This window comes from Hyperolius riggenbachi, chromosome 7 (assembly GCF_040937935.1).
Source record: "Hyperolius riggenbachi isolate aHypRig1 chromosome 7, aHypRig1.pri, whole genome shotgun sequence".
NCBI lineage: Eukaryota > Metazoa > Chordata > Amphibia > Anura > Hyperoliidae > Hyperolius > Hyperolius riggenbachi.
In genome coordinates, this window is record NC_090652.1 from 194,477,676 (window position 1) to 194,491,935 (window position 14,260).

At 42.6% G+C, this 14,260-nt stretch overlaps 1 protein-coding gene across 4 annotated transcripts in view; it reads right to left on the bottom strand.

Moving 5' to 3' along the window:
- Window positions 1-14,260, bottom strand: part of CCNYL1 (cyclin Y like 1) — a 204,327-nt gene that overhangs the window by 88,787 nt on the left and 101,280 nt on the right. For 2 of the 4 annotated variants that reach the window (XM_068244966.1, XM_068244965.1), the window contains exon 4: window positions 2,611-2,711. In XM_068244966.1, coding sequence (XP_068101067.1) covers window positions 2,611-2,711 — 101 coding nt within the window. Of the gene's footprint in view, window positions 1-2,610; window positions 2,712-10,952; window positions 11,080-12,342; window positions 12,408-14,260 lie in introns of those variants that run through there. The other 2 variants (XM_068244967.1, XM_068244968.1) reach the window with 2 other exon arrangements.

Here is a 14,260-nt window from a genome sequence, read left to right on the forward strand (position 1 = left end):
CAAGGCAAAAAAAAAAATTTCAAATTGGACTTGTAGTTTGAGAAAATCGATTTAAAAATAAAACAAAAAAAATGGCTTTTAAACTTGTATAAACAGGTACAAAGGGCTCAGGTGACACAGAGGGGTACACTGGAGGCACAGGGGACAGAGATGGCACAGTGTCCCGACTTAAGAACAGATTCAGGTTAAGAACGAACCTACGGTCACTATCTCATTCGTTAACCGAGAACTACCTGTATATTACAATGTGCCCCTGGATACAATTGTATGCAAAAGGAAAATCAGAAAACCTGCACCAGTTGTAAACAACAGAGAATCCTTTATACAAATACGTTATGCAGTCACAAACAAACAAGGAGGGGTGAGGGCAAAGGGCTGTGAGGAGAAGTAATGTGACTAATGCAAATATATACGCACTTCTATCATGGTACAAAAGTTAAAGAGAAAAAGTAGTATAGCACCAGGAAATTGTGTATGAAAAATTATTACAGGGCCGCTGATAATAATAATGATCCAAAGTATCTAAAAAAACAAACAAAACCCTACCAATAATAACATACAATAGTACAACACGTAAATAAGCAGAATGCACATGGATCATAAACATACAAAAATTCCATCAATTGGTATAAAGTACCAAAGTGAGAAATATACATAAATTATACAAATGAGGTAGTGCACAGTGCAAATCAGCAACCTATGCAAGATTATAGACAAGAATATCAATGGTAAAGTACAAAAAAAAGTCAATATGTCTATCATAACTGGAATATCACCATTAGCTTGCACAAGGAGCAGGGTCAGGACAAGGTCCACCACCAACAGAGGCTGAGCTGTCCAAGTGCGCCCCCCACCCCATGGGCCACAACTATGTCACCGACATGGATTCATGGCCAGTCCCTCCCTGTTATTGTTCCTCTTTACGGGGTGGTGTATATAGTGAGCTTCGCCATAGGACTGCATTTGGCATGCATACAGTAATCAACAGTAGTAGAGATCACTTGAAGTCTTTTTGTTGCTATGGGTTTTTAGGTAGCCAGGTATAGGTGCCCCCAGTATAGGTAGCCAGGTACAGGTATAGGGGCTCCCAGTATAGGAAGCCAGGAATAGGTTCCCCCAATATAGGAATCCAGGTACAAGTGCCCCTAGATTTCATTCAGACACTACATATTCTCCTACAACTTTAAAACATACTAATAAGTCAATTGGTTTCCCCCTAAACAATCCTATAGTGAAAATATTAGTCTATAACTATGGTAGGGATTGTACTATGAGCTGCTCTGAGGACAGTCAGTGACATGACTATGTACTTTGTAAAGTGCTGCAGAAGATGTCAGAGCTATATAAATACATAATAATATGGTAGGGCATTAGGCTAGGAATATGGTAGGATTAGATTGTGAGCTCCTCTGAGGACAGTCAGTGACAGGACTATGCGCGACAAAACCTCTGGCACTGTTCCCCCAAGTGTATAAATGTGCCCCCCATGTGTGCATTTATACATTACCTATCCTGTGTCGTTAACCACATGGTGCCCATACATCTTCAGCTTCTTCTGTGGTGTATGGGCAGCTGACAGATCTCTCTCTAATCAGATTTGAACCGAGAGAGATTTGTTTCTTGGTGGAATCTATCCATCATTGCTAGATGTATGGCTACCTTTACTCTAGCATGGCAGCATTAGGACCCTGTGCAGTGTCATTCCTGTAAGTCCAGGTCCTTATCAGTGCTGGGAGTGGAGGGGGGGGTCAGGGAGAAGTAGAGAAGGCTTTAGCACAGTTTAGGATGCAGAAGGGCTACACACACACACACACACCTTTCATCTTGCCATAAGAACGCTTCACTGGGCTGGCTTTTATTACTCCATCCTGGGAGAGCAGCTGGATGACATTTGAGCGCTCTTACTTGTGTACTAGGAACGGTCTACCAATCTTACCGTACAAAACTATGTAGAACTCCTTATCAGATGTAGTCTTTACAACTACTGTGCAGATAGCTTTTTCTCTCCCTCCCTTACTTCTGTCTCAGGACGGGGGGGAATACCTTTTTTTTCTAGACTGCCTGTGGAATGAAATGCCTTTGAAAGCGCCCCATCCTGACCTGATGACCTGCCGCTCAGAGGCCGGAGCCTCTCGGGCCTCTGTATCGTCCAGGCCCTGACAAGGGGGAGGGACAGCATAGTGGAGGGGGGGCCAGGGGGAAGTAAGTTGTATGAAGCGAAAACTATGGTACTTTGCCCAAAAGCCCTTTGCCTTCACCCCCTCCCTCTTTATTTTAAAACTTCAACCTGTTTGTTTTTACATAATGTATTTGAATAAAGGATTCTAGGTTATGTGCAATTGGTGCGAGTTTTTTGGTTTTTCCTCTTGCATTTAAGAGCCAAAAGCTGAGCTGTGGAGTAGGTGACCCAGCCTCTAGAAAAAAAAACAGGATGGTGTTATTCCACAAAGGGGGTGAGGCCTTCACCTTATATGACGTAGCATGGCAGAGGGAATGAGTGACTACAATTGCTGCCATCATAATGTATTATTACCCATAGCATTAGTGTCCCTGACACTACCACCGGAGGCCTGCTTTAGTCAAAGCATGTATGGTCTTCGGTAAACTCACCATTTTATTGTGCTTCTAAGGTTAGGCTGACTGACTGTGCTGTCATCTAGAAATATAGTGGAACATGAACTGTACTTCTTAGTAAGTTGTCCAGGAGAAACCTAAGAAAAGGAAATATAAAAAGTTAAAAATGTTGTAATTATTTGAAATACATTTCTTGCCATTTGCAAAGAGAACTGAAAGTTTTATTGGAAATCCCATTTTAACCTTAGCAAAGACTTTTATGGAACAAGTCTAAACAAAAATTCAGTGGGTTGTCTACTCTTATAACTGTGTCAATGTTAAAGGAATCCTTACAATGAGAAGAATACAGAGGCTGCTATTTTATTCCCTTATAAACTATGCCAGTTGCTGAGCTCTTGGCTTTAGAGCTCTTTAAAGGACAACTGTAGTGAGAGGTATATAGAGGCTGCCATATTTATTCCCCCTTAAGCAATACCAGTTGCCTGGCAGTCCTGCTGATCTATTTGGATGCAGTAGTGTGAACACCAGAAACAAGCATGCAGCTAATCTTGTCAGTTCCGACATTAATGTCGGAAATACTTGATCTGCTGCATGCTTGTTAAAGGTCTATGGCTAAGAGTATTAGAGACAGAGGATCAGCAGGAAAGCCAGGCAACTGTATTGCACAAAAGGAAAAAAAAAAAAACATGGCCTCCTCCCTACAGTTGTCCTTTAAGCACCTGCAACAAGTGGCGTCAGATCAGAGTCAAACACTCTGATCTGCAAGCTCATTCTGTGCCAGTCAAATATCAGAGGCAGAGTATCAGCACAGAAGTCAGGCAATCTGCACGGTTTATTAGGGATGTTTCACACGGGGGGCGATTGGGGGACATTTGCGCTGCGATTGGCAAATCCCTAATGCAGTATCTCCTTATGAGAACATTCACACTACAGCGCTGTAATCCCAAAAGTGCTGCATATGGAATTTTGAGAGCAATGGTACTGCAATTCTCGTTCCTGGAAAAAGAATGGACAATGCTAAAAAAAAAAAATCTGATTTTTGGTGTGAAAAGGCCCTTAGCGGATGTAGACGTCAGCTTTTGAATACCTCTTAGGCCCAGTGCACACCGAGCGGTTTTTGAAGCGATCCGCCGGCCGCATCCGCCTCTAAAAACGCTTGTCTAATGTATTGCAATGGGATGGCGCACACCGGCGGTTTGCGGTTTTTGCCAAGCCGCAAACGCGCCTCCTGCTGCGCGTTTGCGGTTTTCGGAAGCGTTTCGTCCTCAATGAAAGGTTTAGGAAAAACGCAAACCGCTCTGAAAAACGCTAGTTCAGAGCGGTTTGCCAGGCATTTTTGTTACAGCAGCTGTTCAGTAACAGCTTTTACTGTAACAATATGTGTAATCTGCTACACAAAAACGCACGCAAAACCGCTAGGTATGTTTAGAAAACCTCTCTAAACATACCTAGAATCGCTCTGAAATCAGCTCCCAAAACCGCTAGCGTATTGCGGATCTGCTAGCGGTTTTGGTGTGCACTGGGCCTCACTTCGGGTTCTCTTCAAAGTCCAGTTTAAGCCTCCTATTTTGAAAATGCATATGATAGTAAATTAGCTGAGCACAGTAATTTGGTCATTGCTAATCTGTTCTTTTTGCAATAAACCCATTTAAAAATCCCTGCCTACCCAAGATCTTTAGCATCATTTTTTTTAATGGAATTTTACTGGTGAGAAAGAAGTTACTAATTCTCCCCACTTTGCGTTTTTTTTAATCGGGAAAGATGACAAATACTTTATTTCAACCGTATATTTAGCTGCTCGCTTTTTCAGTTTCAAAAATAAAGAGGTCACAAGAAGAACATGGAGGCTTACCAGAAAATGCCAGCTGCTAGTCAATCATAATTTACTGAAATTGTCATAGATCATGTAAACTACAGATATATTTTTATATAACTGTAAAACATTTAAATTACCTGTTCTACTACCCTACATTATTATTGATTTATAAAGCGCCAACACATTCCCTGGCTCTGTACAAAGTAGGAAAACCAGGTACATAATGATATAGACAATGATATACAGTACATCAAATATGGACACTGGTACAAATTACATAACTGGTGATTACAATGACAGATGTAACATGATGAATAAAATGTATAGCAGAGTGCTTAAATTCCAAGGCATAAAGAGTGAGAGAGCCCTGTCCTTGCAGGCTTACAATCTAAAAGAATGGGGGGGGGGGGGGGGGGGAGAAGTATGCAGTATACATACAGGCAGTCCATGTTTAGGTAATGTAGCAAGGAGTAAATCTAGACCCAAGGTCGAAGGGAGAATGGCAGAAAAGGTGAGTTTTGAGGGAGCATTTAAAGATTTCCAAGGTGGGAGAGTGACGATGTGCTGTGGAAAGTGATGTGTATTCCCAAAGAAGGGGTGAGGGACGTGAGAAGTCTTGTATATGTGAATGTGAGGAGGTAATTCTAGAGGATAAATGAAGCTCATGTGCAGATTTGAGATTGCGGTTGGGTTGGTATCTGGAAACTAGGGAGATGTACAGGGGAGAGTGGATAATACCTACATCACTAGGTATTAGATAAAAATCACACCACAGATCTGTCTAATATTAATTATGCCACCAGAGCCACTGCTGCAGTACAAATCCATTACAACACTGGTATGCTGCTACAGCCTGACCCCTACATCACACAAATAATGGTCACCAAATAGCAACATGGAATTACAGTAGGATGCAAAAGTTTGGGCAACCTGGTTAATCGTCGTTTTTTCTGTATAAATCACTGGTTGTTACGATAAAAACATGTCAGTTAAATATATCATATAGGAGAGACACACAGTGATATTTGAGAAGTGAAATGAAGTTAGATTTACAGAAAGTGCACAATAATTGTTTGCCCAAATGTATGCACCTGCCTAATTTTATTTACTGATGCCATTTTATTGATTCCAAAATCTTTAGAACTAATTATTGGAACTCAAATTGGTTTGGTAAGCTCAGTGACTCCTGACTTGCATACACAGGTGAATCCAATTATGAAATAGTATTTAAGAAGGTCAATTGTAAGTTTTCCTCCTCTTAATTTTCTCTGAAGAGTAGCAACATGAGGGTCTCAAAACAACTCTCAAAATGACCTGAAGACAAAGATTGTTCACCATCATGGTTTAGGGGGAAGGATACAGAAAGCTGTCTCAGAGATTTCAGTTGTCCGTTTCCAGTTAGGAACATATTGAGGAAATGGAAGACCACAGGCTCAGTTCAAGTTAGGGCTTGACGCGGCAGACCAAGAAATACCTCGGATAAACAGAAGCAACGAACGGTGAGAACAGTCAGAGTCAACCCACAGACCAGCACCAAAGACCTACATCATCATCTTGCTGCAGATGGAGTCACTGTGCATCGTTCAACCATTCGGCATACTTTATACTAGGATATGATGTATGCGAGAGTGAAGCAGAGGAAGCCTTTTCTCCGCCCACCAAGCCGCTTAAGGTTATTTGGGCATAACAAGGGTCATTATGCATGGAGGGAAAAAAAACACAGCATTCCAAGAAAAACACCTGCTACCTACAGTAAAATATGGTGGTGGTTCCATCATGCTGTGGGGCTGTGTGGCCATTGCAGGGACTGGGAATCTTGTCAAAGTTGAGGGACACATGGATTCCACTCAGTATCAGCAGATTCTGGAGGCCAATGTCCAGGAATCAGTGACAAAGCTGAAGCTGTGTCGGGGCTGGATCTTTCAACAAGACAACGACCCTAAACACTGCTCAAAATCCACTAAGGCATTCATGCATAGGAACAAGTACAACGTTCTGGAATGGCCATCTCAGTCCCCAGCCCTGAATATAATTGAAAATCTGTGGTGTGAGTTAAAGAGCTGTCAATGCTCAGAAGCCATCAAACCTGAATGAACAAGAGATGTTTTGTAAACAGGAATGGTCCAAAATACCTACAACCAGAATCCAGACTCTCATTGGAACCTACAGGAACTGTTTAGAGGCTGTAATTTCTGCAAAAGGAGGATCTACTAAATATTAAATTTCATTTCTTTTTCAAATGTATGCACCTGCCTTATTTTGTTTAAACAATTATTGCACACTTTCTGTAAATCCAATAAACTTAATTTCACTTCTCAAATATCACTGTAGGTGTCTCCTATATGACAGATTTAACTGACTTTTTTTATCGTAAAAAAACAACGATTTATACAGGAAAATCATGATGATTAACAAGGTTGCCCAAACTTTCGCATCTAACTGTACTTCGTTTTTAAACAAAAGGTCTATAGATTCAGGCTACATGTATAATTTGGCTGTTGCATTCCCAGTAAAAAAAAAAAAAAAAAAGAATTCAATTAAAAAAAAAAAAAAAAAATTGCACCATGCGTTATACCAGGCATGGGCAAACTTGGCCCTCCAGCTGTTAAGGAACTACAAATCCCACAATGCATTTGCCTTTATGAGTCATAACTGTGGCTGTCAGACTCCTGCAATGCATTGTGGGACTTGTAGTTCCTCAACAGCTGGAGGGCCAAGTTTGCCCATGCCTGCGTTATACGATGACTGCGTCACATACAAAAAGAAAAGCATGCTTGACTGTTAACCACCCTGGCGTTCTGATTAAATCGCCAGGGTGGCTGCGGGAGGGTTTTTTTTAAATAAAAAAAAAAACTATTTCATGCAGCCAACTGAAAGTTGGCTGCATGAAAGCCCACTAGAGGGCGCTCGAGGCGATCCTCCGATCGCCTCCGGCGCCCAGAATAAACAAGGAAGGCCGCAATGAGCGGCCTTCCTTGTTTTGCTTATATCGTCGCCATAGCGACGAGCGGAGTGACGTCATCGACGTCAGCCGACGTCCTGACGTCAGCCGCCTCCGATCCAGCCCTTAGCGCTGGCCGGAACTTTTTGTTCCGGCTGCGCAGGGCTCAGGCGGCTAGGGGGGCCCTCTTTCGCCGCTGCTCGCGGCGAATCGCCGCAGAGCGGCGGCGATCAGGCAGCACACGCGGCTGGCAAAGTGCCGGCTGCGTGTGCTGCACTTTATTTGATAAAAATCGGCCCAGCAGGGCCTGAGCGGCAGCCTCCGGCGGTGATGGACGAGCTGAGCTCGTCCAGACCGCTCAGGAGGTTAATACAAGTTAAGCAGTAATGCACTGCATGCGCTGAAATGCCAAAGTGCACCACATCAGCTGCATTGTGAGCGTTTCATAGATTTTGCATTGCATTAAGACTTTCCGTGTTACAACGAGGCAGTTACATTGCAACACCCCACTAAATGTAGCCTCAATGTTTGTGCAATCTCTTTAATAGAAGTTAAATTTCATACACCATCTATGCCTAGCTTTACTCTTTTCTCACCCTCCTAGGGGGGAAAAACAACAACAACACGGATTAGAGAAGTCATACACTTGTTCTTTGCATTTCTTCTAGCTGAGCAGTGTTAGGGCCCTTTTTCACTAGCAATCGCAATCACAAACACCAGCAATTGCGCTTTTTCATTAATTCTGTTTTGTGATTGCGATTTTTCATTTGCATTGCATTATCACTCTAAAAATTACTCCAGAAAGTGATTGCGATTTCCAAATCGAATCACTATAGTGTAAAATACTTCTCATGATTTCTATGATAAAGCAACATCCCTAGAGATTAAAAAATCACTAGCGAATTGTGATTTTGCGATTCAGCGATGCCATGGAAAAAGGGCCCTAAAAAGTATTCTAGGCAAATGATCAAAATTAGAAAATTCTTTAGAGATGTCCTAATTGTCAGCCCTTTAAACTTGCCATCAATTTCATTTGTTTTTTTCGTTCCAATGGAACTAGTGTAAGGTGTGTGCCTTAAATTTCTGTGTATTTTATTTATGATTGCTCATTTTGTTTTTACAGTACTTGATATAAACAAGATGAACCTTAAGGGCAGAAACCCACTGTGATAAATGATACTGAAATCGAGACGATTAGCGATCTGTATCGTTCTACACAGCAGAAGAGAAGACTTTTTTTCTTTTTAAACAGATGTCTTTCCCTCTCTGCTGAGTGAGAACAAACCCATCACCCACATTGAATTGACTTGTTAATTAGCCAAGAGGTGTGAAACCTAGCCTGGTATATATAATACATCAAAGGGTGTCCTGGCTGGTCACACTCAGATGCTAATTGTGCACCAAAAGTCTTTTCATTCAGCGTTCCCACTATCGCGAATCCGCATGCGTTGTCTGCATGCGGATTCACATAGCCAATACAAGTGGATGGCCCTGTTTCCATCTGTCAGTAACCCTGAGCGTTTTTCTGTGCGGGAGAAATCTGCACGGAAGAGCCCTCAGAATTCGCACCCTGCTATGCGAATCGCCGCTAATGTATTTAATAGGGAAATCGCATGCGGTTTTGGCATGCGTTTACCGCGATTTCGCATAGAAACTAATGTTAAATCACACAGGCAGTGACATGGTTAAAAATCGCATGCAAAATCGCGGTAAAAAACGTGTGTGGAATCGCACCTGCATGCGATTTTGTCAGCGGGGAATCAGCGGCTATTCCTATTCCGCACCGCACAAGTGGAAATGGGCCCTCAGGGGAAGCTAGCTCCCCAGGAGTCCACTGAAGGACTCAGACACAGTGGCTCCGATTAGGGAACCGGTTTAAATGAATGTAGTTTATGCGTTCGGTCTGTAAAATGAAAACCGTATCATAGCACAGCTATAAAATGAATATAGTCTTATTCGTTAAAATCTGCCCAATGTGCTGATATAAAATTCATAACAATAACCTGTCCGGTTATTGGGGTACGACCCTCCAGGGGGACTAGTCAGCCTAACGCCCTCATGCAAGATGTCATATTAATCGGTATTTTCTGACAATTATGAATCTGCGATCCCCCCAAATATGACATGTATAGCTTATGAGTTACAGTATTTTACAATTTAAGCTAATATCCTCCTAGGAGGAGGTGGACTGTCATTGGTGGGTAATTCAGAGGGGACAGACGTTGCCACACCCCCAAACCAGCTTCATCAAAAGCACATTGCCTGCAAGAGGACGAGTCCTCCATTTTAACATCATCTGGATTACATCTCGACCTGCTGCTGCTAACCAAGGGACCATGTGGTTAGCAGCCATCTTGAAACTGTAACCTCAGTTCGGATTACAAAGTAAAGACCTCTGATTCTGAAACCAAGGACTTTGCATTTATTCTTCCAGAAGTAAATATTCCCACACAGACTGCATTTTGGCTAAGTAAACCTTTTCACAATTATTCCCTTTTATTTTAAGCTTTGTGTGTATAGGTTAATTAGTGTATGTAAATGTGTGTAATGCATTTTTGTTATTAAACGTTTAAAAATCGTTTAGCGGTTATGACCTGTTGCTGAACATACACAATCTTACTTACTCCTCCGAAAACGTTACCTTGTGTTTTAGAGAGTATCCTGTATTTATAACTCGTATGCTTGAATCGGGCACAGATAAACAGATCTGGCGCCGATCCCTGCATACCGCTAAGGGTTAACTTACAGTGTTCGCAGTGTGCTAAAATATTTACAGTCCTGTGCTGTCTCACAGGTGGTGGCAAGCTTTTGAATTGTACGTGTGTGGTGAATCCTTTGGATTCAGGACATTCCTCTCGGCTAGTCGGTTCATAGACTGCGAATCCACATATAGGCATCTATGCGCAAAGCGACAGCGAGACAGAGTTTCTGACTAAGTGATTGACCGTGCGGTCTATGACACCCACTGGGAGCGATTTTCTGAGCGGTTTGAAAAAACTCTTGCTAATGTCATGCTATGGGTGTGATCCCACTTGAGCGATGTGATTTTTTAAAAATCCCCCATAGCACTGCATTAGCATGAGTTTTTTTTTAAATCACTAGCGATTAGAAATCGCTCCTAGTGGGTTTTTGCACAATTTTTTGGGCAATAAAAAGTGTTATGCGTTAGGCTCGGTTACCACTAGAGCGGAGAATGGACATTTTTTGTCTGTTATTTGCTCATGAAGTGAACGGCTCCTCTTTTATAAATAGAAGTCTTTCACACTTATCACGCTGCAATGGATTCGCAGGATCCATGGCAATAAGGGGTCCACACTTCTATGCAGTCTGTGATAACTTTGGGCAGGCGGGATGCATTCCCCCATATAGCCTATGGGAGTAATGCATCTGCGCTGGGCTGCAGCCAAGCCATCATAGCGGACATTACACTGTCTGCTGTCGCTGGTCCGGTACAAGTGGGAACCGAGCCTCACTGGACTGCCAACAGATGGCGAATTGGCGATAGAGTACTAAATCAATACAGAGGTGAAAACACTACGATGAAGAAGTTAGTGGTAGAACACACTTGCGCGGGATGCAGAATGGAAACGTTTGTTTTGCATCCGCTTGCAACAATTTTACCTGTCGGTTCTGTGTCGGCTCCTGCGTCAATCACCGATCCCCTGCCGCCACCATTCGGTCCATCTATTCAGCACGGAGGACCGCAGAAGCATGGGGCTCCCCATAGGCTGCATCAGGCCAATTCTCCCTAGTAACAGAGAGAATTACCATTGATCTTTTGCAGTCCCATGGAGATACCTATATACTGGCCAATGGGCTGTTTAGAAGGGATCAAGCAGCGGTAATGGGTGGCAGGACACGCATTACGTCACGGCTGCGACCAAAACAGGCGATGCGGATGCAGTGTCTAGCCAAGTGAGAACTGACAGTGTCTGTTCTCATAGGCATTCATTGGATACATTATCATGTCCGGGAAAATGTGCCAAGTTGGGACTCTGCGTTCCGTCTAACGTTCTGCAGTGAGCGGATCCTTCGCTCATGCACTCTTCTGATAATAAATGCTGCTACACAAAGTTAGGTGGATTTTTTTTTTTGTACATGTTTTAAACCAGACTAATAAACCCCATTGTGTCATTTATACTTGGCGCTAAGATTCATGGACACCTGTAATGGCTGCCGCCCATAGCGATTGGATGGGATCACTAGTGAGACAGCTTGAGACCCAATGCTATGTAGATGCATCTACACGTTGTGGCCTAAGCAATTCATCTATACTGTACTGAGGTCCCCAAATTGTGCACCCTAGCGATCGCATGCAATCGCTACAGACGCACAGGCTGTGATGAAATATGGCATGCATGGTATCATTTTAACCTGTACATGCCAAGTAATACATTTTGAGGTGTTTTACAATTGTGGCACTTGGAATGTAAACAATAGGAAGGGGAAAACATGAAAAATATGTAATTTTTGTGTTTACGCCTAATTTTCTTTGATTAAGTGCCTGTGACATTTAAAGGGAACCTGAAGCGAGTAAAATTATTTAAAACGAACACATGATCTACCTGCAAATAAATATTACATACATACCTCGCCATCAGTTCCTCTCAGAAGCTCACCATTTTATTCATACAGTGATCACTTCCAGTTCTGACAATATTTTGTTAGAACTGAATGATGTATAATATGTAAAATGTGATGTATGATATGTAATAACTATGTTTTGCTTAATGTATTTTGTTCCTGCTTTGTTTGCTGTGATTGGACCCTGCATTGATTGTGTTACTGGAGTCGGGTGGGGAATATACTATTGTTCTGTTTTGTGTTAGCAGACTGGCTTTGTCCTTAACACTTGATAAGATTTGAGGTCTGTTTGTGGAGAAGCTGATATACTGTCTGGTGGAGAGGGAGTGAGTCAGTCAGGTGAAAGCTGCATGCTACTCATGGATGTAACTTTGCTGACAAATGCTTCAGAATAAAGTGTTCGTCATTAGATTCCATGTTTGCTCACCATTTCTGGACAATCATGTCATATCATATCATGACACTGAAATATACCAGTTGTTGCCAGTTATATATCAGCACCTGTCAGTTACAACTGAATGTGCAAGGTAATGTTTATGTTTCCCTATGGCTCAAGTAGGTAATATTACAGTTTAAGGGCCTTTTTCCACTAGCCTACGATTTGCGATTTGATTCTGATCGCAAATCGCAAGGTACATTAAACTAATGGAAACTGCAGCAACAATTTCCATTAGTGCGATCCGATTGCGATGCCATTTTGGTCAAAGCACAATCGTCGTCCTGCTGCGTTTTGTATGCGAATGAGCTGTACTATAATGAGAATAGTAGCTCAATCGCATGGTGGAAATTAAAACGCGATTGCGATCAGAATCACAATCGCGATCGCAATCGCATTTCATAGTGGAAAAGAGCCCTAACAGTGTGCTGACCAGGAAGCGGTTATGGGGTAATGGCCATTTTTAAAATGAAGGACGGAGAATTCCATTGATCACAATGGACAAATGAGACATAGGAGAGGAGAAAGATTGATGAGCAGACTACATGGGAGGCAAGTATGACCTGTGTATGTTTATTTTGACTTTTTATTTTCAGTTTAGGTTCGCTTTAAAAAATACTTGGAAAAAAAATTAATGAAAGAAAGCCTAGTTTGTCCTGAAAAAAAAATGTATGTATCATTTTGATGGCATAGGTAATAAAAAGTTATTGCTGTATCAATAGTGACACAGCTAATATACCAAAATTGTCAGAAACATTTAAGGAATCATCAGCTAAAATTAAAAAATAATTCTCTACTTACCTGGGGCTTTCTCCAGCCCCTTGCAGCCGACTGTCCCACGCTGACTGCTTTCAGCCGCCGTCTTGGGCTCCCCGCACGGTGCAGAGGCCGACCTCTAGGTCGTCCTTACTGCGCCTGAGTGAAGCGCTGCTGTCAATCAAGCAGACATTGGCCTCAATTCACTAAGATCATGCTGGAGATAATAAGGCAAGAGAAAACTTACCTCCACACAGTCAGAGAGTTACCTTATCTCTTCATTCCTTAACCCTCTGGGGGATAATCCCGAGCTGAGCTCGGGGTAAGCCGCCACAAAGGATTTCTCAGGCCCTGGTGGGCCGATTTGCATAATTTTTTTTTTGTTGCACGCAGCTAGCACTTTGCTAGCTGCGTGTATATACCGATCGCCGCCGCTCCGCGCTGATTCGCCGCTATCCGCCGTGCCGCTCCCTCCCCCAAGACCCCGTGCGCAGCCTGGCCAATCAGTGCCAGGCAGCGCTGAGGGGTGGATCGGGACTCCCTCTGACGTCACGACGTCGATGACGTCATCCCGATCGTCGCCATGGCGACGGGGGAAGCCAAACAGGAAATCCCGTTCTGAACGGGATTTCCTGTTTGCTTTGATTGCCGGAGGCGATCGGAGGGGGTGGGTGGATGCCGCTGCACAGCGGCTATCATGTAGCGAGGGCTCGCTACATGATTTAAAAAATAAAAAAAATTAAAAAATAGTGCTGCGCCACCTCCTGGGCGATATAATTGTATCCCCCAGGAGGTTAAGTTACCTCCTCTGTAGTTATTTTCACACACAGTTAATTAACAGCCTGTCTTTAACTCTGGAGGTATTTTAAGGATTGAAGAGTTAACTTAAAGACAGAAGAGTTAACTTTAGGTTTGCCTGAGGTAAAAAATGTTTCCTGAATACTACATGCCTTATCACCATGGTAAAAACTCTAGAAACGTTATTAAAGACAGGAGATAAGCTTAATGAATTGAGGCCATTGTCCGCGGATGAACTACCTGAAGTGGTTAAAATAAAAGTCCCAATCAGGTAAATTTTTTAAGCAAGTGTGAACTGGCCCTTAAACAGCATTTGATTTTACAATGTTGTACTAGGTAAATCTTGGGGAATTTC